At 34.7% G+C, this 27,397-nt stretch overlaps 1 protein-coding gene across 14 annotated transcripts in view; it reads right to left on the reverse strand.

Moving 5' to 3' along the window:
* The window catches only part of MPDZ (multiple PDZ domain crumbs cell polarity complex component), a 174,878-nt gene that overhangs the window by 55,899 nt on the left and 91,582 nt on the right, over nt 1-27,397 (reverse strand). For 9 of the 14 annotated variants that reach the window (XR_004030622.1, XM_030814688.1, XM_030814421.1 and 6 more), the window contains 7 exons: nt 26,001-26,117; nt 23,166-23,333; nt 15,879-16,160; nt 15,498-15,621; nt 8,088-8,286; nt 5,092-5,133; nt 2,428-2,532 (listed from right to left, as the gene is read on the reverse strand). Coding sequence is in view for 13 of the 14 variants with exons in the window: in XM_030814688.1 (XP_030670548.1) it covers nt 2,428-2,532; nt 5,092-5,133; nt 8,088-8,286; nt 15,498-15,621; nt 15,879-16,160; nt 23,166-23,333; nt 26,001-26,117 (1,037 nt within the window). In the remaining variant the exon portion in view is untranslated. The remainder of the gene's footprint in view (nt 1-2,427; nt 2,533-5,091; nt 5,134-8,087; nt 8,287-15,497; nt 15,622-15,878; nt 16,161-23,165; nt 23,334-26,000; nt 26,118-27,397) is intronic. The other 5 variants (XM_030814986.1, XM_030814875.1, XM_030814816.1 and 2 more) reach the window with 1 other exon arrangement.

Consider the following 27,397-nt stretch of genomic DNA (forward strand, 5'->3'; position numbering starts at 1 on the left):
TATGCTTACATTCTACACTTGGCTCTGGCGTTTATTAGCTGTAGGAAAGTTACTTAACCTTTCTCTGCTGCAGATTGTTCCACCAAAAATGCATATCCGTTTGTTCTATTTTAAGCATTCTGATATCCACAGAAAATATACTTTCTCTCCAGTGAAGCAGCTAGTCACAGCACAGGACAATTCAGGCCATTCTCTTGTCTGTGCTTGGAGGAAGCACAGTGCTCAAAGTGGCTTTCTTTCTAATAACTTTTGAGTATTTTAAGGCCCTAGAACTTAACAAGACTCAGATGTTACCTGGTGTATTCTTTAAGTAAGTCATTTGATAAAATATTTCAGAGGGACATTGAAAGAATTGATTTTACCAGTTTGACAGGAAGCACCGGGAAACAACCAACACATGCCATTAACCCTACAATGGAAATCCTGGAGAGTGGCTGAGCTTTGTAAGTGTAAAGTAAATATAGGTGTCTCCCCTATCCCTTGTATCCTTGGGTCCAATATCCATGGATTAAACCAACAGCAGACCAAAAATATTTGGGAAAAAAATAGATGGTTGCATCTGCACCAAACATGTGCAGACTTTTTTTTCTTGTCATTTAAAAATATATATATATAACAACTACTTACATAGCTTTTACATTGTATTAGGTATTATAAGGAATCTAGAGATGATTTAAAGTATATGGGAGAATGTGCATAGGTTATGTGTGAATACTACACCATTTTATATATGGGATTGAGCATCCGTGGATTTTGGTATCCATGGGGAGTCCTGAAACCAATCCCCAACAGATAATAAGGGACAATGATACTCCTTTTCCCATAATATTCATGAGGCCCCAAGGACCATGCCATTCCTTCCCTTTATTAAACAAATAACATAACTTCCCCTTCCCTGACACTTTCTGTGTTCTGTAGTCATCTGTAATGTGCAGAGGAATCAGTGAAGCAAGATCACAATGAATGCAAGGTCACTGGAGACCGTGGTGTTCTGGGATGTTCTGACATCCTCTAAAGAATGGTAGAACTCGGCCAGGCATGGTGGCTCACGCTTATAATCCCAGCAGTTTGGGAGGCCGAGGCCGGTGGATCACCTGAGGTCAGGAGTTCAAGACCAACCTAGCCAACATGGTGAAACCTCATCTCTACTAAAAATACAAAAAATTAGCTGGTCGTGGTGGCTGGCACCTGTAATCCCAGCTACTCAGGAGGCCGAGGCAGGAGAATCACTTGAACCCAGGAGGCAGAGGTCTCAGTGAGCCAAAATTGTGCCATTGCACTGCACTGCCTAGGCAACAAGAGTGAACTCCATCTCAAAAAAAAAAAAAAAAAAAGAATGGTAGAACTCTCTTCTGAGAAGACCTCAGAGTGCTTGCAAGGCCATTTCTGCTCTACCACATGCTTACAAGAAATTTGGTAGTCAGTTGCCAGCACAACTGAAAAACACAGGCCCACAACTGAGAGTGTAAAATGGTACATTCTTCATGGAAAAGCAGTTTGACATTATTTCTCTCCCTGATCTTGACTCAGTCAGCAGCAGCATCAAAACCCAGTTCCTGCCTTTCCTAAGAAAAAAGAAAATGTTCCCTTTATTATTTAAAGGCTCTTAATACTTTGTATATCAAGTGCCTTTAAAAAGCCAAACACTGTTTCCTAACATGCATATATGCTAACAGGTTCAGCTCAACATTCTCCAAAAGAGCAAGAAAATTACAAATAAAAAATGTTTCTGGTCTAGCATGGAGGTGCATGCCTGTGAATCCCAGCACTTTGGCAGAACGAGGTGAGCAGACTGCTTCAGCTCAGAAGTTTGAGACCAGCCTGAGCAACATGGCAAAACCCCATCTCTACAAAAAATACAGAATTAGCCTGATGTGGACGCACACGCCTATAATCCCAGCTACCTGGGAGGCTGAGGTGGGAGGATCGCATGAATCAAGCAAGTAGAGGCTGCAGTTAACTGTAATGGCACCACTGTACTCTAGCCTGAGCAACAGAATGAGGCTGTGCCTCAAAAAAAAAAAAAAAAATTCTGGATTTGTATGCATGTTAATAAAAGAATAAATAACATTTCTGAAGAAGTTTGCTAATATTAAAGAGTAAAAAAACATACAATTTCTTAGGTTCTAAGAAATTAATGAAATAATACTCATTTGGGGCAAATTATCAAAACTCAACATGTTAAAAATGCTACATGTGTGGTAGAATTAAATATTATTAATTTGAATATTTATATATCTCTCAAATTTTCCATGCTATATAATAATTACTTATATAATTGAGGGAAAGGGACGAATATTTTTTAAAATCTTGAAAGAGGAAAAGGATTCAGACCTTTTCTTTGCTCTAGTCCTCCCTGATTCTGAATTCCAAATTCGCTACAACTTGCTGTACCATTCATTGTATTAGATTTAATGTTTCACTTACCTGCCAGTGCATGAAGAAAAAATATCCAATGCCATTACTCTTCCAGATTGCTGTCCCAAGCTTATTTTGAACTCTTCCAAATGTTCTGCAGGCACATAAGTAATTCTGGAACAAACCAGAATCCATGGAAGTGAAGGGAAATAATATTTTGCCTGTTAGGAAAAGCTTCTAAAATAAAGGAAACAAATCATATTGTCCCTTTCTCCCTACTTTTTCATACAACTCATTTAATCAGTATATTCAGCAGAGAATCCAAACTTCAATAGGATAAAGTATTCTATAGGGAAGAATAACAACAGAAGCTAAGTTTTTAAATGCTGCTGATTAACTATGTGTTTACCAATCATCACGGAGAGAAGGAAAACAATTATTTATATCGTCAAATGAAAAGGCTAACAACAATTTTTTTTTAATTAGGAAGATCTATAAATCCCTAGAATAATGATTGTCAGTAATAACATTAATTTTGCCCAAAGATTTCTGGGATCTCTAGCAGAAATGAATTAGGTATACTCTATTAAAATGCTGAATATCACAAATTACTTTCCATCTTTCTATAATACATAATTAATTCTAGAGGTTAACAAGCATTATCAATAATTATGTTAGCTCTATTAAGTTATGAACTCTCAAGTCTGAAGTATGAGATTAAACCATTTGAGTTTATGGAAAGACTAATTTGTAGCAATTTTTTAAAATTCACTTTGGTCTCAAAGAAAAGACTACTATTTACACGTGAATGGCCATTTACTAATTCAACAAGTACTGACTGAATGCCTATTATGTGGAAGACACTCTGCCAGATGCTGACTCCTGCTGTAATGTTTAGAAACTGATATATGAAAATTCAAGTTTACTGCTGTCCTGCTTCTGACGTGGTGGACATACTTTTTAAAGTAAGCTGTTTCAAGATCTTCAAATTAATGAATAGTAACATGAGAGAAATACTGTATCTGAACTCAATACGGCATGTTTGTGCAACTAAAAATTAGAAATCACAAAGATTATTAAATCATCTGTCCATAATTTATCTGTTATTAAAATAATAAGTATACAAAACCTCAGCACTGGAGGGCAAAGATAAAAAGACTGTCTTTTATGTTGTAATAAAATAAAAAATTATACCAATGTCATAATTTACTGAAGGAGGAGTACACATAGTTTCAAATATATTGGTTATTCTATAGAAAGCATTCACTCTTTCACTTCAAAGTGTGAGGTCACTTGGGTTTGGAGTCAGAAGACACAGTTCCGCTACCACGCGGAGTGTCATGGGGTAAATTACCACTGCTGAACCTCCATGCCCTCTACCACAAAAAGGATGTCACTTTTGTGAAGCTATTGTAAGCTGAGAAGCACAATTCAAATAGAAGTGAGTGCTCTCACAGGTCATCAGCTCTCCTGGTCATACTGATCACTCGGGCAGAATACATGGAGCCTCTGGGAATCTCTTCGTGATACTTTTACCTCAAAGGTCAAAAAATGAATCAAAGTACAGATCAATGGATTTAAGACTAGGCTAGCTGAAAAAGTTGCATTCTAATTCTGGCCCTATTTAATTTATTCATCTATAAAGACAACTTCTCTAAGGTGCTACAAAAATATATTGAATAGCAAATTTGCTTTTATCCCTTCAAACAATACATTATGTCAGGAAAGAAGACTGATTATATTTTAAACAATGAAAAAATAAAATAAAGATAAACACAAAACCTAAAATGTGAAAAGCCCATTCAAGAAAACTGGTATTATTCCTGAAGATTCAGTAAAACTCATATAAATAAAACGTTAAGTTTAAAAAGCCAGGAAAAGGTCAGGGAAGAAAGGCAGGATAGAATAGCAAAAATTATAGCAATCAGTACGAAGTCTTTAATTTTTTTATTGGTTTGAGAAAGAAGGTAAAGATGTTTCCATCCCAAACAATGTTAAAAATGAGTTTTTCTTTATATTTGTTCAAAGTTGTTTTTTATTTTACCGAAAGATGAGGAGTGGAGGCATTTACAAATATTCTTCTGATACTTTGCGTAGCAGTGAAAAAGAGTAGAGATGGTAGTTTTCCTAACTATTTAGCCACTACAGAGAGTGAGGCCACCAGAAGAAGCATCCCACAATGCAACAGAACATGCAGAGCCATGCTCGCACAAGCCTGGTCACAGGATCATACAAAACCTCCAAATCGCCAGCAAAAATGCCAAAGCTAAATTACGAGCTGCAAAAACACACTGAAAACGCTTATTTGAGAGTTGAATTAAAAATTCAGACTAACTTTTGGATACACATGGACTAACTTTTGGTTACACATGGACTAGAAGAAAAAAGAATACCATTAGAGATGCTGAAATGTGATATGGCTATTAATGCAAAGACTATTCCTGCACGTGCAGACAGGATCGTTCCCTTACAAAGGAGCTTGAAAGCTTCATAATTGGAAAATATGATTTTCAAATGAGTTCACAATCATCAGTACAATGTGAAAACGTAACAATCTCATAGCTCTGTTGGATTTTATGTTCTTATTTAAACAAAGAAAACAATCTAAAATGTATATACGAAATCTATATCTGGATCTATCCTTGCATTGGGACATTACAAAAGCACAAAATTGTTTTCACAGACAAGTTGTAACACACAGCCATAATGAGCTTTTGAATCACTGATACTCACACATAAAAGGGGGCTCGATCGTCAGCAGGTGCTGCAGAAAATCTAGAATGTGAAGCATACGCCGCGGCATCTTTTTACAATGGTGTTAACAAATGTCAATGTCTTGTGCTGAATGTGAGATGCATACATATGTAGTTAAAAGTGGGTGCTCCTGGTTGTTTTTTTTCCCCCTTTCCACCTCCCTCCCATCTACACCTCCCCCAGAAAAGCATCTGCTCTTTACTAGTGTCTATAGCAGTGATTATTAACAAGCATGAAAAAATGTAACTGCAATCAATCTTTTATTCCTTGATCAGGAATTCATCCCACACTTTAGGTTAAGGCAGGTGAATTCTGATTCAGCTCAGTAATTATCTGGCAGATGTTATAAGCAGCTGCTGCTAAGCACAAAACCCTGGCTATTATTACAGAAATATAAGAGCTCCTGGCAAGGTGGAGGGAGAAGTGAAACAGAATGTATTCTGGTGAGGCTTCGCATCTGGTTTTCCATAGAAAATAATGAAACCTGGATCTTAAACTGGCTGTTCTTGAACTCTTGAAACTCAAATTATCTACCCATGCATGCATGAACACACACACACAAAAGTTCCTAGCTATCTATCGTAAATGGCAAAAAAGAAATCCAGTGCATTGTCTCAATAAGCAATGCTTTCCCTAAAACCAATCAGTTATGTAACTGAACCACAGTCTCTTTTTTTAAAGTTCCTACAATACACCCCTCCACCACTACCCAGATTAAGCTAGGTTCATAAAGAAAAATAATGAGAAAGAGATGTGGATGGAGCCTAGATCCAGGTAATGAGCACAAAGCTTAATGGGCCCGAGGCAATGTTATGGTTCTATTCAGAGTAATGGAAGGACTAAATGTTCCTTTTGGGAAGATTATTCACATAGCTTTCAAGGTAATTCTAAATCTTTTGCTTCACGAAATAAGTGGTAAGGGCCAAAAACACTTCATGCAAAATGCACAGAACATGCTGCTCAGCCCTGGTCAACCTAAATGGCTCTTTGTGTTTTAAAATCTAACATATTTTTTTTTCCTGAAAAAGCATTATGTAAGGATGATTTTAGTTTATTTTTATCATTACTCAATGAGTTAAGCTACAACCATTTGAATGAGAGCATCTTTAAGGCATGTGAGAAGAAATCAGTGTGTTTTGAATGTCTGCATGTGTGTTTACCTACACGAGAGAGAGACTGACTGACTGAACGAATGGATGATTGATTCCCAGAGGAGGGAAGGTTGTATGATTTTTCTTCTTTTTAAAATAATTTAAGATTCTATAGTACATTTTGCCTCCTGAGATCCTAAAGCACGTACTTATGAAGCTAGCTCTCTAGATACCCTTCATAGTTATAATAAAGCTTCTGCCCACATGACAGGGTAAATTCTTCTGAATCAGTGGGAGAGGGAAAACGGAAATACACAACAAAAAAATGACGAAAGGGGAAAAAAGACTTTGAGCCTGAAAATGTACTTCAAAAGTTTTCTAGAGTTGACCAGATGCATGACTTATGCCAAACTGGTGTCACAATGGTCTTATTTTTTAACCACTCTTAAAGTTCTGCAGTACATTAGAATTGAGTGGTAGGGCTAGTACCAAGTACTAATTCTGGTGATCAGAATGCTGAAAAGTGGGCAGCAGACTGGTATCAGCACACACAGCATAAATGTACATCATGGCACAATAAATCAGATGAACAGTTACTAGGCCATCTGCATTTTATACTACATCTAATCCACGTAAACTAAAACCCTGCAATAAATACATAGTCTCCACATGATCTAGTCATGGAACACTGGCCATAAGTGGTAAGGAGAACACTTGAAGTTTCTCTTTTCTTATGATAAAAGGACTGACATTTTTAATGATGTTTACTTGTACTCCAATTACTATAAGGCAATTAAGGAACAGTAACATGATCAGATGATCTGTTCAACTGTAAATAAGAGTCAAAAAAGCACACAAAAATATGAAAGCCCATTAGTGAAGATTTTGCCTAAAAATAATACTTCTTTTATATAAGACAGCAGAATCTGCTCCAAATGGTATATACTTTTCTTTTTATTGACCACAGAATGAAAAACAGTCTGTACAGCTTTTGTTACCTAAGCCCTAGCAATACATACTTTGCAAAAGGACTAGTAATAGAGAACGTAGTCAGTAAAATAACATTAACACAAAAAAGTCCCCCATACTAGTCATCACTACATCAATTTTAGGTAAACAATCTTTCCCTGAGCTCTTATTTTATGATGTTATCCCTCATACATGAAAAACAAATATTCAGTGATTAATGCTAGAAGAAAATGCCACACTGATGAAGTGTCACAATAAAGTAATGAGCTGATTTTTCTGTTGGCTCAAGGAATGTTTAGAGACTTAAACAAACCACATATATGATGTGCTTTTAGTACATTATGGGATTATCGGAAATTTTAAGTATTTCCTGACAAAATATCCTCCATGACCTACAAACAGACCATATCAACATATTGGTCTATCCCCTGAAGTCATGAGGTAGCTCAAGAAAGGGTAAGTTTTGGGTCAGATGGACACTGTTTTATGTTGTCTTTTGCATGCCTGGCCCTTAAAGAACTGTCTTAGTTCTAGGATTCACACAGGTCAATTAGGTAGGGTACAATTCCTTATATTGAAGCCAATCCAAGGATCTTTCCAAGATCCTAAAAGTGGGCCCTCTTGCTCTGTGAGAATCATTGCATCCCTCACTTCTATGGTAGTTGTAGAAATCACTGGAGAACTATAATTAAAAATACAAAGCAACGTTTCCAAATTTTTAATATTGCTATAGTCTCAAAGAAACTAAACTTACAATCGAGAACTACTCAAAAATAGTCAATTTCTTGAGTGATTTATGTTAAAAAAAATGTGATGACGTTCGTATCTCAAACAGAAGTGAATACTGAAAAAGAATTCTGATTAATTGAAATTCCTGAATTTCCCAAGTTAAACTGGGCTCCAAATGATACTTACTTTATGTCAGGGCCAATGAGAGAATGTCTTCTCAACATAGCTCGTGCCTGGGCATTGGTTACACTGATGGTAGACTCTTCATTAATGGACAAGATGCAGTCCCCAATGGCAATCCGGCCATCTCGACTAATGGCACCTCCATGAATAATGCTTCGAACAATCATCCCCAAGCCATCTTTATTAGCACTAACTGTCATTCCTACAGGAAAAGAGAAATGCAAATATAATTAAACACATGATTTTCCAATTCATGTTAATTTGAATTTAATAATTTCTATGATTCATAGATTAAAAAATACAAGTAACGTTTTAGTCAATAAAAAGCACAGCAAAAACAGGAAAAAGTGTTTCTAACAAAAAACATTTTTAAGTAAATTGTAAATGTTTGTGAAATTGTATATAGTTAATACATTATAAACAAAACAGATCTATGCTGTGGAATGAATGTAATTTAGACCATGTGATGTGCTGACCCCTTGAATAGAAAGGTCTCTCAGGGAGAGTACTATGATAGTATCAAATCAGTTTTACAATATTAGTTCATCTTTTACACATAAAAGAGAATAAAAGGACTACAAAAGGAAAATTCATCATATAAATTAAGGAATTATCCACTATTACCTTAATTCTTTAACACTTGTTCATTCCGGATCTATTTACTATATGGCTAATATGTGCCAAGTACTATGCTGTTTGCTTAGGATAACAGCATAGCACAGAATTCCTAACATCAAGAAGCCTGTATTGAAGTCTTCATACCTGGAGCCTATCACAGTGGTGTGGGAAAGTATAGCAGTTTGTTGAAATGAATTTACATGAACTTAATCTTAATCTATTTCCATTTTATCTCTGAACCTCTTTAAGCTTCTAATTTGGATATTAAATTGCCCTCTTTTCATATCGCCTGGATGTCTCACTGGAAATGCAATCTCAGCATGTATAAAATTGAACCTGCAATTTTTCACCTCACTTTATTTCTCCATTTTTCTTCCCTGTTTTGGTAAATTGCACTACTACACTACCCTCCATTATTCAAAGTAGAAATACTGGGGTCTTTCTTGATGCATACGTCTCTCTTATCCCCTATATTTAATCCAACACCAAATCCTGTCATTTCTATCTTCAAAATTTATCTTGAATCCATTTACCTTTTTCCATTTAGATACTAACTCCAGACTAAGTCAACACCTTCTCTTGCCTGACTTTTTGCAAAAGCCTCTTTTCTAACTGGTCACCTGCCTTCCATGATTGTCTCCTCCAATGCATACTTCCCTCAGAAGACAGAGAGGCCATTACAAAAAAAAAAAAAAAAAAAAAAAAAGACAAGTAATATCCTATCAGTCCCTTGGCTGCAACTCTTTAATAGTTTCTTGTTATAGTAATACACAACACACTTGCTCAGCACAGTCTGTAGGACAGGGGTACACTGGCCTTTGCAGTGTGCATCCTTGCTTTGTGTTATGTCCTTCTTGGTTCCCTAAGTTCTAGCCACAAATGCATCTCGTCTCTGTCCGTTTTGAAGTCTTTGCCTGACACCTTCTTTCTGCAGCTCTTGCACAGCTAACTCCTTCTCACTCTTCAATATCACTTCCTCAGAAAGTCCTTCTCAACAGACTCTATCTATCTGAATTAATGTTCCCTTTGCATCCTATCCTCATTCTATTCGTTGAAAAATATAAAATCTTAAAAATTATATTTGAAACTTTGCAAAAATAATGTAAGTTCACTTAAAACGAAGTGTTGAAAGTTTCTTCCAAAACAAAATTATATAATTAAACAAGCTATGGAGAGATATAAAGCTACCAGGGTATTTATAAAAACTTTTCTTTGACAGATGTCACAAATTCCTTTTTAGGTTTTTATATATTTAAAAAATGATGTCTTTCCAAATATTAATTCTACTCATACCAAATTAGATATGATATTTCAAACATTTTAAAAAATGATTCTGATTATGTTTCTAGCCTAATATTTCATATGTGGATGTGGGCAATTTAGGCTCCTACTTAGTGTTTTCTGATAGAAATAAAACATTTTTAAACGTACTTAAAATATTCTGTTAAGACTCATACTAATGATTTTTAAATGTATTGTTAAGAAGACACCTCTGCTTACCATAAAACAATAAGATACCATTTCAGGTGAGAAAAAAGGCTGAATCTGAAATTTTTCAAAAGGTACTCCATTTTGTACTGGTAAAGCCAGCCTTCCCACCAATACCCACAATACAACTGTACTTTGGTAAAATAAAAATGTGTCAGCACAAAGTAAAATTTAACTCAGTGGATCACACTGGGAATCTAACTTACCATCTTGTTCTTATTAGCACCATGCAGACTACAATAAGGCAAGACACAGACATGGAACCTATCATGAGCTATGGCCGACATGATCTCTGAATTCACTTTTAATAGCATATTTAACTCATGACTCTCAGCTATTAAGGCTGTCAGGTCACATCAACCATGTAAACCAAGAGGTCAACATCAGTTAGCTGAGCTTATACTTTCCTCTCACCAAATGACAATTTTTAAGGTGCAATAACTTGGAGGTAATCTCCACTAACTAGATTTTGGTTGTAACTTGTAAGATCTCTCAATTTTTTTCCTGGAAGAAGTATGAAAGAATATCCCAAATCCCAAATCATGTGCTTTGGAAATAGAGAACTGGTTACAAATAGGAATTCCACCACTTCCAATCAGCATAAGCTTGGGCAACTGACTTAACCTCACACAGAGCCTCAGTTTACTTATCTCTAAAAAGGGATGACATTTACTCTTAGGGTTGTTTAAAGAATTAAGTGAGAAACACATATGTAATAGTACTTTCAAAATACCTGACACAAAGTGTACAACAAAATTTAGTCACAAAACTAAAAACAAAACAAAGCTCATAAAATAGTTTAAAATGCATCTCTCTCCCAAACCAAGGTTACACTGCTCCCTAAAGACTAAATGCAAATCTTAATTCAGCTTCAAAATGAAGCTTGTTAGTACAACAATCATAATGTGCCCTTGGGTAACACAAGTACTGAATGTATTGTACAGTATATGTGAAAATCAGAGACAGACAGGTTTGAGTTCTGACTCTACCTCTTTAAGGGTTGAGTAATTTCAGAGAAATTCCTGAGTCTGTCTATGTTTCTTTAACCAATGAAGGGAAGATAAGACTTCCTTTCTTTTCCCCTGAAGAACCTTGTTTTTTACCTTCAAGTCCAAACACGACATCATTAAACAAGGGACCACAGACTTATCAAAAAGCATCAAGATTAGAATTTTTTAAAGGTCACTATATGCATGTGTACATTTATTAATGTATCTGTATTTCTGTATACATTTTCACTCTAAATTTAACCAAATTCAAAAACCCAAATGATTCATGAAATCAAAACAACGGATTATGACAGTTTTTACAGAAACCTGTCATTTATTAATAACTTCTTCTGGTCATCACTAGACAAAGAAACAAATTAGCCACAAAGCTAAAACTGCAAACAACTGCATATAGCTGATTAAGGGGAGACTATGAATCTAAGAAAATGAGCTCACTGATAGGCCCCTTTCATAATATACTTTTCTACCAGCACAAATCCAGCCTCTATTTAGACTTCCTAACATACTATTTATCACACTTTTTGTTACTCTAAGTTATACAGCCAACACCTTCCTACACTAAAGCTTAATTTAATGCTTTAATATTTACATAGATTTTTCAAGATTCCTTTACATTTAGTTATTCGAAGTGCTATAGAAATCTGAACATTTGAGCATCTCCTGTCAAATGAGATAACAGAGTAATGTTCTTGCCTTGGCATGCAGTAAATTTTAACTCCAAAATGCCAGAGGAACCTCACTGGGTCCCAGGAAATCAAAAAGCCAGGGAGATAGCCCTATAAACATATTGGGCCTATCAACAATGGAAATGAAGCAGAAAAGCTAAACTAATTGTGATTTACACTTTTGTATTACAGTGTGAATGGTAAACTAATAGTGCTGTGATTTCACACTTAAACGTCTTACTTTTTTCTTTTTTTTTCTTTTTTTTTTTGAGACGAAGTTTTGCCCTTGTCACCTAGGCTGGAGTATAGCAGCACGATCTCGGCTCACTGCAACCTCCGCCTCCCGAGTTCAAGGGATTCTCCTGCCTCAGCCTCCTGAGTAGCTGGGATTACAGGTGCCCACCACCATGCCCAGCTAATTTTTTGTATTTTCAGTAGAGACGGGGTTTCGCCATGTTGGGCAGGCTGGTCTTGAACTCCTGACCTCAGGTGATCTACTCGCCTTAGCCTCCCAAAGTGCTGGGATTACAGGCGTGAGCCACCATGCCCGGACAAATGTTTTACTTTCACTAAAAAAATGACAGGGCTCTTTTATACTTTAATTTTAAAGTCAGGCTGTTGAGGGAGGTTTAAATGGGCTTCTAGATGTGATGGAAAGGAAGGACACTTCTACCTTTGACTGTTTTCTTCCAATAACTTAATTAACCTAGTATATTTTATATCAAAACTTAAAAACTAAGGTGGAAGCAACTCAAGTGTCCATCAATAGATGAATAAAGTGTAGTGTATACATACAATGGAACATTATTCAGCCTTAAAAAGGAAATTCTGGCACATGCTACAACATGGATGAACCTAAAAGACATTATACCCAGTCACATATGGACAAATATTGTATGATTCCACCTACATGAAGCATTTCATCAAATTCATAGAGACAGAAAAATGAATGGTAGTTGACAGGGGACTGGTAGAGCATGGGGAATAATTGTTTGATGGATACAGAGCTTCAACTGGGGAACCCAAAAAACGTTCTGGAGATGGATGGTGATGATGGCTACACAACAAAGTGAGTGCACTTAATGCCACGGAAATGTACTCTTAAAAATGACAAAAATGGTCAATTTTATGCTATGTCTATTTTACCACAATAAAAAAAATGTATCTTGACATATTAGCAGAATAAATAAGAAAATCCATATAATCTCCCCAATAGATGAAGAAATGCTTTGACAAAATTCAGCATTCTCACAATTAATTAAAAATTGGTAAGCAGGCCAGGCAGGGTGGCTCGCACCTGTAATCCTAGCACTTTGGGAGGCCGAGATGGGCGGATTGCCTGAGCTCAGGAGTTCAAGACCAGCCTGGGCAACATGGTGAAACCCCATCTCTACTAAAACACAAAAAATCAGCTGGGCATGGTGGCAGAGGCCTGTAATCCCAGCTACTCAGGAGGCTGAGAGGGATGAGAATTGCTTGAACTTGGGAGACGGAAGTTGCAGTTAGCTGAGATCATGCCACTGCACTGCAGCCTGGGCAACAAAGCGAAACTCTCTCTCTCAAAAAAAAAAAAAAAAAAAAAAAATTGGTAAGCAATCCAAATAGCCAGATTGCAAAATCTGATGTACCCAAACCATGGCTCTTACAAGAGCCTCCTAACTGCTTCACCAACCTAAGGTGAATGCTCTTCTTAAAACACAAATGTGCTTATCTCACTCTCCTACCCTTAGCTCCCGCTGCCTACATGAAGCATAAGGCAGTAGATGGCTGCAGCAGAAGTTCTGTGTCCTACACACAAACCCACCCAGCAGTTGTCTCCCATTTATCATTCCTTTAGTTCCAACTCTGACTTTGCCGGTCATCATACCACACTTCATCCACACCGAACCAGTTTCAGTAATATTTCACATCTCTCTGCCTTACTTCTAAGCAGCTTTCAACTTCTTCAAATTCCTCAACTATGTAGTAAAAATCTCCTCTTTTTAGACCTAAATCAGACATCTCCTCTTTCCTGAAACCATTCTAAAGTTCTCCACACTTGGAGAGTACGGATTAGTTATTCCCTCTTTTAAGCCTTTAATGTTCTCTGTAAGTATCTATCATAGCATGTACAATATTTTAATACCTTTAGGATTTTAAGTGTCAATTAGCTTACTCTCTTAAACTTGTGTTAAGAACAGTGATATTATGGTGTCTATGCACAGTGGATATAGTATTAAAATAAATGTTTGCTAGTTGAGTAAATACACTAGAATAATAGTTCTCAAATACGCTTTGCAAAATCTCTGCCTTATCAATTATTCAAGAAAAATGGGTTCTATGGCCAATTAAATGTGAAAAATGCTACATTTTATAATCTCTTAGTGATTCACAATGCACACTGGAGTATAAAAGATATTGAGGTATAAAAAGAAACCCTTCTTCTTAAATTTATCTCATCCCAAACTTTTAAACTTAGAACTCATTTATAACTCCTATTAACATCCTACAGAACTAATATTTTGAGTAACATGACATCAGAAATACTAAATTACCCAATGAAATAATTCTGGCATGTTTTAGATATCTGTCTCATAATTAATGAGTTATGGAAAGTTCTGCAGTTCAAGCTTTGTATCATCCTATTAAACATAATGTATATAAGAAATATTACAACAACACAAATACTGTCTGCTGCAATTCTCTCTTTAGCTGCTGTTGGTAGTACCCCGCCACCATCAAATGGGACAAAATCTTGGAGACCAAGGCTGAAACCCCACTCATCAAGTAAGCACTGCTGGATTCCTCTGCCAAATCTCAAAACTTAACAAGGAAACAAGACTCTGCCATAAGATATCAGCGTAACGGGGTAGTGGTTGGTTACTTCATAGAAGGAAAAGGATTTCTGATACTGAATTAACCAGAGAGTCTTGGGCTGCATTTGGACACTCAGAGCAACTCATCTACCATCCTATTTATCAAGAAAGACAGGGCTGAGTCACATGACTGCAAAACTCAATGAGAGAACAAATGTGCTCTGCCTCAACACAGTTTCAGCTATTGTAATTAGGATATTTCTACAGAAAGTCTTCTTTGCCCAATTCAGAGGGTTTTGTGGTTAAAATAGGACACAAAAATCCTGCCACCTGGGAAGTCCTACTGAATAACTCACATTTACATTTTGGTGGTGACACACCTGGTTGTCTTTTTAGTCTTTTTTTCAGTGAGTGAAAGAAATTAAATACAAACTGACTTATACATCACTGGTACATTCAAAGAAACTAATAATTTACTTTTTCAAAGAATTTAGAATTCCAAATTGCTGAGTTTTCATTTTCTAAGAATTCCTTTTCTGATTTGCTGTTTCATACACAAACAATTCATATATCTTTTACTGAATGTAAATGAGGCTTGTGAATACTCTGAAGTAATTAAGAGAATGAGGGATTTCTGCTCATATGAAGTAAACAAACCTGTAAACCATTTCAAAAAAATAATGAGGACAGAGAAATAAAAACCATAAAAACTACAGGAAAATTTCTACCATCTGTTCTCTTATCTACAGCAAAAAAATATTGAAATTTACCATGTTCAATATTTCCCCTTGTCAAGGGGGTTGAGAAGTAGGTATATGAGGAAAATGAGAAACTTACCTAGGCTAGAATTGCCTTTTGCTATATTAATAGTTCTTTCAAAAGATTCTTTAGACACATTTTGAAGCATGACACACTCAGCATTAGAGGCCAGGGAGCTCTGTTCAAGCAGGTAGTCAGAGCCCTATAAGAAATAAAAAAAAGTCCCAAGTCACATGGAAAGGGAAACTAGACTTTGGAGTGTGATTTCAACATCACCCATGTTCTCTAATTGATTGTGCTTTATTTTGCAAGAACCTGCAACCAAAACAAGTTCATAGGTTGCTTTCTGAAAATCTTAGTGTCAAGAAGCGCTCATTCCAAATGAAGAGATTAGCCAGAATAACCCTTCACTATTCCCTACCTCATCATAAAACACAAACCATATCTTTAAAATATTACCTTTCCAGCTGAATCGGGTAGCACAGAAGGAAGTTCTGCACTTGATATAACTTCACTTGGTAAATGAGATTCAGTCCACACTATTGTGTTTTCACATTCATATTGTTGTTCAATAGCATTTGCAGGTGTGTAGTCATTTATAGTAAAGCCAGAAGCAGGCACCATACTTATGTCCACCGAAGGTGTATTCTCATCCTGTCTTTGCAGGAGATTCTGGGTATACAGTTCCTCCAAAGACATATGCAGACCAAGTACTGGATCACAAGAATTTTCGATAACATCCTGGTAGTTAAAAATCAACAACAACAACAAAAAATGAAAAATGTGACCAGAATTACATCAATATATAACATCACTTTTTAATGAACAACTATTTAGTAAAATGTAAAACATAACATTTATTACTCAAAAAGCATTAACACAATTCTTCACTTAGCAGATTTTCTGCGTATCTTTATTTTCAAAAATGCTTTTAAATACATTTCCTGAAAGTCATACATCTCACGTTCTACTGAGTTATACTTGTACAAGATACTGTACATAAGATCATTTAGATATAATACTATGCTCTATTTACAAATAAAATTATTCACAGTTCAAATTACATAGAAGAGCAAGTAGCATACTTCCAAATCTCACTTAAAGTGTAGTTTGTTTCCCATCAGTCTGAAGTTCCTGTTTATTATGAGCTCAAGGACATAAAAAGTATGACATTAATTGATTTGGACTCACAAGGGCCTCCAAGAAAAAATTATTTTGATAGGCATTTATAAGTATTTATGGAGAATAGAAATTTTTATAATTCAAATTATTGTAGGAAAAATTTGCATAAATATTCTGTAAGATATAACAGAAGGAATAGTAAGATGGGTTGACATAAAATGTAGGCTGTAAATCCAGGCTCTGTTATTAACAATTTGTATATCACAGAACCTCTCTTGGCTTTATATTAGATAATTTCTACAATCCTCTGAAACTCTAAAATTGTAGAGTTCTATATAAATATGTGTATCTACTTACAACAGATATATTGTATCCCTTGAGTGCTTTGGGAAAGCAGTTGCTTCATAAACTGCTGTTGAATAAACATATCAGTTTTCCCTTCAATTCTTTCATTGATAGTTTTAATGTATAAAAGTAGCATATGAACATCCTATTGCATAAAGGATTCAAGATACAGACATATACTGTGTATGCATTTAGAATACAATATGAAGAGTCTTTGCTATGGCTTCTACTTCCATTCCCTTCCCCAGTAAAAATGGCTGGCATCAGTTAGGTGTTTATCCATCAAATTTTTAATGCATTTGCATAATATATACATACAAGTACACATGCACACACTCACACATACAAGCAGATATACATATATATTTTTTAAAACTAAACACAGCCATACAATAAACAACATTTTTACTTTTTTTGCAGTATCTTTTCATCTTGATGTGAGAAATTTCCATGTCAGTTTAAAAACAAGTCAACTTCAATCTTCTTATGGCTGTAAGTTATTCCTAAGTATGAAAGACAGTGGTGTGTAGACTGTGAAGCCAGGATGCCTGAGTTCAAATCCTGGCTCAACATTAATTAAATGTTAGAGCTTTGACAAGTCACTTAAACACTATGCCTAATTGGGGAAATTAATAGAAACTAATACAGGACAGTTGGGAGGACAGAGTATTCATATCCACAAAGTACTAAAAACAGGCCTGATTTAATAGAAAATGTCCAACAGTTGTTAGCTACTACTGCTATTTATATTCTACATCTTTGTCCATATGTGTGAAGATATATTCACTATGAACCACTAGAATTGCAATGGTTGGTCAAATGATATGCACACTTAAAATGTTGATTCGTATTTTTAGTAGAGACGAGGTCTCACCGTGATGGTCTTGATCTCCTGACCTCGTGATCCGCCTGCCACGGCCTCCCAAAGTGTTGGGATTACAGGCGTGAGCCACTAAAATTACAAAAAAACTAGCCAGGTGTGGTGGCTGGTGCCTGTAGTCCCAGCTACTCAGGAGGCTGAGGCAGGAGAATGGCATGAATCCAGGAGGCAGAGCGTGCAGTTAGCCCAGATCGCGCCACTGCACTCCAGCCTGGGTGACAGAGTGAGACTGCAACTCAAAAAAAAAAAAAAAAATATTTGGTACATACTGCTAACTTGTCTTCCAATTTCTCTCACAAAAGGAAAATATGGGAATACCTGTTAATGAATCTTGCCAGCCCTAGATTAGTTTGGCAATCTGATTTGTAAGAAATATATTTATTAGTGTATTACTATGTGTGTTTCTGACAATTATCAAGGATAAGCCATTTGTATTTCTTCTGTTAACACTCTCTTCATATTCTTTACCCGATTTCTCTCTGAGTTCAAATTACATACAGAAGCAAATAACTCATAATTTCAAGTTTCACTTAAAATGCAATTCAGTTCTAATCACTTTAAAGTTCCTATTTATGAAGAGATCAAGAGCATAAAACGTATGACATTAATTGATCTGGATTCACAGGAGCCTCCAAGAGAAAACTATCCTAATAGGCATTTACAGGTATTTATGGTGAAGAATAGACATTCTTCTTGTCATTGGCACAGTTTGAATATAAAGTCTTTGTGATACACACTGCAAATATTCTCCCAGTCTGTCACTTGTCTTTTAGTTTGTACAGGTAATATTTTGTCGTGCAGAAGTTAAATTATTTCTGCAACCAAATTTGTCATTTTTTTGTGCTTTTGTGTTTTATGTATTACTTAATAAGTCCTTCCACACAAAGTAAATAAATGCTTTCTAGTATTTTTCCTCTTTTATAAATGCTTTCTTTTAGATTTTAACCATCTAGATTTATTTCAGGGTATGGTGTGAGATATGGGTCTGTCATTTTTTTCTAAACGGGTAATTAATTGCTCTAACACAATTTATTACACGCCTTTCCTTGAATGCGACTTATTATCTCTCTAGAATTATCAGATATTCCTAGTACAAAGAATTGAGGCAAGTGGAAATATCACATAAGCAATTAACATCTGTAGTATCTTCAGAAACAGATGACAGGAAGGTATCATCCTCCACACTCCCATGATCTAAACAATAACCTGTTGGCTCCCTCATCCAACTTTGATAATTTTATTCTTAGGAAAAATAATAATATATTTACTACAGAACTGGTTAGCTTCCATATTACTAAATTAATTATAATAATTAGTAAATCATCTCCCCCATGCCTCAAAGATAACAATCAAAATTGCTTTTCATTAGCAAAAGAGGTCAAGTCGCCCTTGTTAGCTGGGGTGTACTGTAAATGGTATAACAGTCCCATGCATTATTCATGAAGGAGTTAACACAGACACACAGAAAAGAAAGAGCTAATCAACACAGTAGACAACATACGCCCACTTCAGAAACGTTTCTGGTTGCTCAACAACCAACTCAGTTTTATTTTTAAAAGTCTTATGGATCTAAAAGAAAAACAGTTCTTCCCTCATAAGATGTACAAAAATAACCACAATTTCCCAGTGCAACTTGATATCTAAAGTGAAGTCTTTCAAAAGTCTATATTAATATGTGACTTCACCTGATATATTCTTGTCCTCAGTAAAAAATTAGAAAAAGGTTAAATTAAAATGTCAAACATACTTTTTAAAAGTTCTATTTCTTAAGCGCAATGCATAAATTAAGGTTAGACTTGGGTATATTATTTACTCAGATAATATATTTACAAAAACTAACTAAATACATGAGCATTTAATAGCCATAACCTGCTTTTCTTCAATAAGCAGTCTACCAGAGAATTCTTATTATACTTTTAAAAAATATATTGCAATCACAGCTGCTCCAACTGTCCTTCTTCCACTCTTTCTGAGATAAGGTACACTTCCTTTATTGTTTTGACACTGATCCTACTAAGGAAAAAGGCAACATCTTTTATACCTTTGAGAGCCTGCAATTTTGTCACTAAGACTCTCACAGTCACTCTCATCATTTTGATTAGAGTGATTTAGTTTTTTATTCTAACCCCATCTGCAAAAAAAAAAAAATAGTATCAACATTCTAAACATGGATGTGAAGGCAATAATATTTTATGCTAGACAATGACACTAAGTAATAATTTGTAAGAATGTTCAGACTACTAAAAAATATCATTAAATCCGTTAGTTGAGTTGACGTACAAGGTGCAGAAGGGTTCCTATCTTGATAAACATCAAGTTCAACCCGCATTAGAATAAAAAGTATTTCCTGGCAGAACTGATTTTCAAGAATGAAGGATAGACATCACATTGGTAACAATATCATCACTGGAGTGAGAGTATGAGTGTACATGGGAGGGCAGGGTGTAGAGGTGTGAATAAGGAGTAGAAGGGGAAACTTGAATAGATATTAAATCTTTATCCATTGTATTTTTAAATCAAAATAGGAAAAAAAAAACATGTTCTAAAAACCATGTTAAAATTTTAAACAAAACTCTACAAATTTAAAAACCAATTATTTCTGCATTTTGTCATATCTTTGGAGGTAACAAGGGAAAAGGAGTAAAATGATTAACCAAAGAAATAAAACTTAAAATAATAAGAAAGGAAAAACACGGCTAGAGCCATGTTGCTCTTAAAATCCATATTTCAATGACCTGCCTCTATTAAGCCAAATGCCACAGATGCAGGTATATTTTTCAGGTTCTTGAGTAATGGTTATTTCCCATAAATCTTTACATGGTAACTAATCAAATTAAGCAAACACATACTCTTTTAAAAAAGTAAAGCAGAATGGACCCCCAAATTAGATAATTTTGTGAGGAAGAGCCCCAACGTATGGCTATAGCCCTCTGGTGTTTAGGCTGCCCTGAAGAGCGAGGCCTCCCTCTATGAAGAGTCTGTGCTGTAGATGATTAGCACTGATCACTTCTGGTGGTATACCTGACGAAGGCCAAAAGACCATTCATCAAGGGGAAGAGACAGGTAAAATTATTTGTTCATACCCAGTTGCCATTTAAGGCTACAAGATGATCATATATTTAGCAAAGTCAAAAATCTAAGGAATTGCTGATATCCTCACATTGTATTTTAATCCTTCTTTCAAATCAGGATAGAGGCATCTTTGTTTTTCTTAAAAATCATATACTACTCGGTATTACTTTATAAATTAAAAAGCCTTTAAGTACGCTCACTTTTCAGAAAAATTGTCAATTGTAAATTCCGTAACAAATCACCATTGTGTCTTTTTAATATAAATTTGTTGCAAAGAAACAGGAAGGACACATTATATATTTATTTTATTTACATAAACATTTTTAGTAAAAGTCTAGATATTAGAAAGTTGTCACCAAAAATAGAAAATGTTGCAGAGATTTTACCACAATGCAGGAACAGTCCTACTTTCTAAGAAAACTAAGAGCACACAGGAGTTTCACAATATGTTTAAAAACACCCTCATTAATGTCTTCTTTGTTGTTTTGTAGTTTAAGTATTTCAGTTGATAAACCAGCTTGCCAAAATTTGCTTCAACAAAAGAGTAAACTGCTTGGGGAAAAAAAATAAATAAATAAAAAAGGAGGCAAACAGACTTCAGTAAGCCAATATGTTGTGCTGCATACAGCCAGCATTTGCCCTGTAAAATATATGCTTCTCAGTATGCAGATTGTGTAATCCCTTTAAGTAACAATTACTAAGTTAAACAATGCAATCTGTCCACTGGCAAGAAGACGTGTGCTATGCTGTGGATTAGTAGATTCCATCAGGAGATGAACTCAGCTTCCAGCCCTGAGGCCAGTAAAGACTGAAAACATTCCAGAACACATTCCAGACAGGACACAGCCAGACAGACAGTCTCAGGTGTGGTGAGAGAGGAGCAGCTGCTCTACTCAAGATTATACCTTGCAAACCAATTCAAGGAGATTGCCCAGCATCATTTGCAAGGATAACAGGTGCACCTTGAACATAAAAGAAAATGCTTTGAAAATGTTCTGGCCAAAAAACCTGTTAATCAGGAAAGGAGGAAAACAGTGCTAGACCTTTGGAAATTCTACTTTCCAACTTATTAATAAACACCCCTTCCCACTGAATTCAATTTATGCAGAAAATACATATTTCATACATTAAAAAAATTGTCCAGTCTTTTCAACTTAATTTTAAATCTATGTTTATGGTATATTTCCAATATAGAAAAATAAAGAAAATACATTCATATATGAACTCTTTGCCATGATTTAATAGATATAAACATTCTGTCATATTTTCATCAATCTCTCTTTCTTCATAGTATGTTATAATGTATTAAGACACATAGCTAAATTCCCATACTTCCTTTTTTCTCCAAGGATAACTTCTTTTTTGAACTTGAGAATTATCCTGCCAACACATTTTTAGATTTTACTACACACATGTACACAGATATTCATAAAAAATATATGTTGAATTGCTTTGCATATCAATTTCCAAAAAACAACTGCAAAGAATCAAAAGAAAAATGAGCAACCCAATACAAAATGGCCAAAAGATACGAAGAGATCTTTGATGAAAAGTGAAAAACAAATGGCCAATATTATGAAAAAACATTCATTCTCATTAGTAATCAGGAAATCCAAATTAAAATAGTAAGATACCATTTCACACCCAAAGCACTGGATACATTTTAAAGTATTACTTATTGAACATTATAGAGTATGTCACCAAGAAAATGAATAGAGTTGGGGCATTTATGCCAATAATCTATTTCTAAAATATAAATGGCACAGATACATCAAATGGTGACTAAATTCTTCGTTCACATCCAGTGACATAAACATAATTTACCATTCACTGTGATTTTTTATGTAAAGTATTCTTTGGCATCATTTTATATAAAAACATATGACAGCATTAAGTTTAACTTAGCTAGTAAATGTTAAATTAATGCAAGAAATATTTTACTATCCAACTTTGCATAGAAGTCAGTTTTAAAACCATTAAGAAAATAAAGTTAATCTTGTAATTTTTCCAAAGTAGACACTGCTAAAACACAACTTGAGAAATATATGATGTTAATTTTTTCTTTCTGACATGCAAACCCTAATCAAAGCTTTGAGCCTCTGTGTCTATCATTCTCAGACACTAAATTTAAATAGTTTCTAGTAATCTGAAAGCTATCCAACCAACATTAGCTAAATGAAATTGTACTGTAATCCAATAATGAATCCACAACTGGAGAAACATAATGTCTCCAATATGTTATTCCCACAACTCCCCATAAGGACTGACCTCTGGAAAATTATACACAAGACTTTCCTATAAAAGAAAAATTGGCTTTTCCTTTGTACCTTAGGAGGAGATGATGGAAGGGAAGAACCGTAGTTCAGGCCATCACCACAAGAACTGCCATGAAGAGATAAAACAGAGGCTTGAGTAGAGTAGATGCTGTCATTTTCAGGAGAGTATTGAGACTCAAATGTGGATTCATCTACTAAGTCAGCATCATTTGTGCCCACCTAGAAAGAAAACAATAATATCAGTTGGGAATTCTGTTCTATTACATATATGACAAACAACCTCCACTTGAGACTAAAAGGCAAACTGGTATCATTCTTTTATCTATTATATTTTCTATATGCCCTCTTCACCCTCATCAGACACTGCTAATGCAGCAGAACAAGGCTAAATAGCCCACCTACAGCAGAAAGTGCTGGCATACGAGGTTATTTTATTTCATCAATAAAAGGGCTAAAGGCAACAATTAACAAAGGGCCTGGATCAAGTCTAAGTTTAAACAGTTCCATAGTTGAGAAAAATATTTACTTTCTTCCAGTTCCCATGCCCAACTCTTATAATTTTATAATAAAATTGTGTCATAATTTTTCCTAGTCAACTAAAATAAACTGTTGTTCAATGAGGCAGCTAGGCAATTATATATTTGTAAGCCACACTAAAACTATATATTTTGTTTAAATTATCTTGAACTAGATTTTAAAACCATTCAAGTTGCAGAAACCAAAAAGAAAATCTGTGATTTCATGCTAAAATTATACTAACAAACAAGGGGCCTAATTATGATCTGGTTATGGTGAAGCTTTAAGTTATAAAGTTGTTAGAAAACTCATAAAGAGTGAGATAGAGAATTTCACTACATATTCTCTAATAATCCTATTGCTGCCTTCTGTCACAGAACCAAGATTAATATTTAAATTATGGTGAGCTTGAAGTTCTTTCTGCAGTTCACCCAAAGTCATACCTGAGAATAGGCAGAACTGACATATATACTACCTTTCTCTGATACTAGCAGCATTTTCTGTCTATCTTGGCAAAATTCCATATGTTCTATTTTTTTTGTAATTTCAACTTAGTATTTACCCAGGAGAAGTTAGAAGAATTATAACATTATATCAGGTCATATTCTTACAAAAACTATTAAAAATACCTGTGGGCCATTTTGAAGTGATTTTTCTCTTCAAATATATTTCATAGGCCTAATAATATATTTTAAATACATGTGCAAATTCACTAGTGGGTCACTATGTGGAGGTTTACCCTTACAAATATACATAACATACAACAATCTAGATAGTATTAACTAAGCCTTGTGTCATAGATTACAATACATATTTAAGTAACATTAATGAAAGAATACCTCAATATAATTTGTATGTATATTGCTGATATCTTAGGATCTTAGGAGAGATATTAACAATCAATTCATTTATTTACTGTAGAGATAAAACACTAAGATTCAAAGAAATTGAGTGACCAGTCTAAGATTACTTAGCTGGCTAAGGAGAAGACCCAGGACGCATATTACCATTATAAGACGCCAAGCTCATATAAAAGTGGAACTAATCTTCCTTTTGACTGGTATCCATTTAAGGAGGTCCAAGGAAGCCATGTAAACGCTAGAGAGAATATTATTTCGTCGGGTACTTTAGAAATAATTACATATAGTATTTGTATCCTGCGACATTTCAAAAAGTATTTGCTATGGCTGGGTACTATTTACACCACAGTACCGTACGTAATTCGTTGTATATACTAAGCTATCTAGTTTTGAAGTGCTAACATAATACCCACGGAGAGCAGGGCCATAGGTTACCTGGTATGTTAAGTATTACAGTGCGAAATTATTGCATTTATTATAACATACACCAAAACTTTTCAAATGGCTATTTCAAAAGCTTGCAATTTAAAAATATTAGCAAAAGGAATTGTCTCCCCCAAAATTAGAATCAGCAAAATGTATATATAGTCAAAGAAATAATTCACTCTGTTTTAAAGCAAGATGTGCGCAGTTGTAAACACATAATGAAGAATTTAACAGGTTTTAAACCTTTCTCCAGTCTAATGAAAGTAAAACAAGTATTTAAAAAGCAGGTATATTCCTTTTTAGCAACAGTGCACAATGTTTGCCCCACAAAAAACGTTGAGTAAGGAACCTAGCTCTAATAGTAGGGGTAACGTGAACAGGATGTACAATTTGTTGTATTTATATTGAGTAAATGTCATATGTATATTTATGCCTGGTATTTAGTTTTATCCTTTAGTTATTGATATAGCATTGTACCATCTACCAGAAAAAAGTTTCTTAAGGGCAGACTGGCTCCAAATACTTTTATTCCAATGGATACTGTTTTAGACATCAAAAATTTAATTTATAATTTTTCTGGTAAATCAGTATATTTACATATATGTATTTATAGAAAACATGGGGTTTACCTTTCCTTAAAACAGTGGTGTTTTTAATAACTGAACCAATTTATATGATTTTCACACTATTAATATCTAATGGAAAAAAGATACCTATTACCTCATTAAATACAGCCAAAACAGTGATTTGCGACTTAATATTGAGCACAGTTAAAGAATGCCTAGAGATATCTAAGCGTGAAACTGAAGCAAACAAATGCTCCACCAACTTTAGATACGGCACAAAGATTAATTCTACATACTGCTACAATGCAATGTTAATTAAGTTTTCCTCACAAATGTTTTTCATATTATGGTTTTTCTTCCCATTTTCAATTGTGAGAACTAAGTTGGAGAAAACATGTTTATCTTTCCAAATATAATAACGAACAAAGAAAATAATAGACTTCTTCAGAATATTTTGAAAGGCAAAGTAAGACACATAAGGTTTCTGAAAGAAAGCTTGGTAAGTCATAGCCACTAACCAGAGCCAAGTCAGCCCTGAAGAGGGGTTTGTCAGCCAGCCCTTCTTCCTCACAGGAGTGTGGTGGGTAGAGAAAGGAATCCTCCTTAGCAGAAACATAACCTTCTTCTGGTGAAAGCTGCAGGGAAAAATGGTATTCATGGAAAAGAGAGAGAACAGCAAAGAAGAAAGAAAATGGAAAAGAAGAGTAAAGGTAGGAAAAGTAAGGGGGGCGGGAAGAGAAAGAAAAGTTTTCAAACGATATGACTTCAATATAGAACAGTAAGTATGCAATCTGATATTCATATTTGACATTCATTTGATAAGACACAATGAGGATTATTTATTCTAATATAAAAATCATCTGTTGAATGAGAATCTCTACTAATTTTTCATTCTTCTTATAACATTTTTTTAAATGAATGATTTTTTAAATATTCTAATAATCTTCCAGTTATTTTTATCTGCAAAATATTCTGGTCAAACAATGACTTCCTAATATAGAAATGAAGCAACTTTTAGGTATTAAGAAATAAAAGAAGTTGCAGAAAAACAAAATATTAAAAAGAAATATCAACTTCTGTCATCCCTTACAAGAATATTATTTTAAAGAATCCGATTTACTTGAAAAGGAATGGTAGTGAACTCTGTGGGAATTCAATTTAGCATGGCTTATAAAACAAAACAAAACAAAAACCAAATCTCTACATGTCCACAGTCTGCTTAACTTGCAGTTTAGAGATATTATATCGCAAACTTGGTCACACTGACAGAAAAGCTAACATATTTATTCCACTCTCAGCTGAAATGGGCTAAAATATTTAGATAATCAGCCTGCCTACATCACCTGGCATCAGCAAAACATACAGAAAAAGCATTATAAGGGAAAAAAACTGTTTTTCTTCTTTGCCCATACATGTGAGTTTAATATTTATTAAGCCTCACTTTGGGTAGTAGAGGTATTTATCATATGTTGCAATGCATACTGAATTTAAAATATCAAATACTGTCATAAAAGAAATTTATTTTGTAACTATACAGAAAAAAAAAGACTGCTTCTGAATAGCTGGTATGGTTTCATCTTAAGGACAGTAAAAATAAAAGGTATATTGTGTCATGTTTGCCATTTCTCTCTGTCCAACAGAAAGACCAGAACCAAATTTATAATCCAATCTTAATAAATAGGTAGAGTCCCTAATAGCCTATCTTTATTCTTACATTCCTGTCCATAGTGCTCTTTTGTCATAATTTTTACAAGCCTGGTTCGATTTCAGATTGGATGAATGTATTCTTCAATCATCCTGCCCTCCTCCTTCTTTCTTTTTTCATAAATATATTCTAATAGGCTACTGAAATTATTTGTGGACTAAAAAGTGGTGCATAAAACTTTGACACTTAAAATACATTAACAAAGCTTAC

This window comes from Nomascus leucogenys, chromosome 1a (genome assembly GCF_006542625.1).
Source record: "Nomascus leucogenys isolate Asia chromosome 1a, Asia_NLE_v1, whole genome shotgun sequence".
Classification (NCBI taxonomy): domain Eukaryota; kingdom Metazoa; phylum Chordata; class Mammalia; order Primates; family Hylobatidae; genus Nomascus; species Nomascus leucogenys.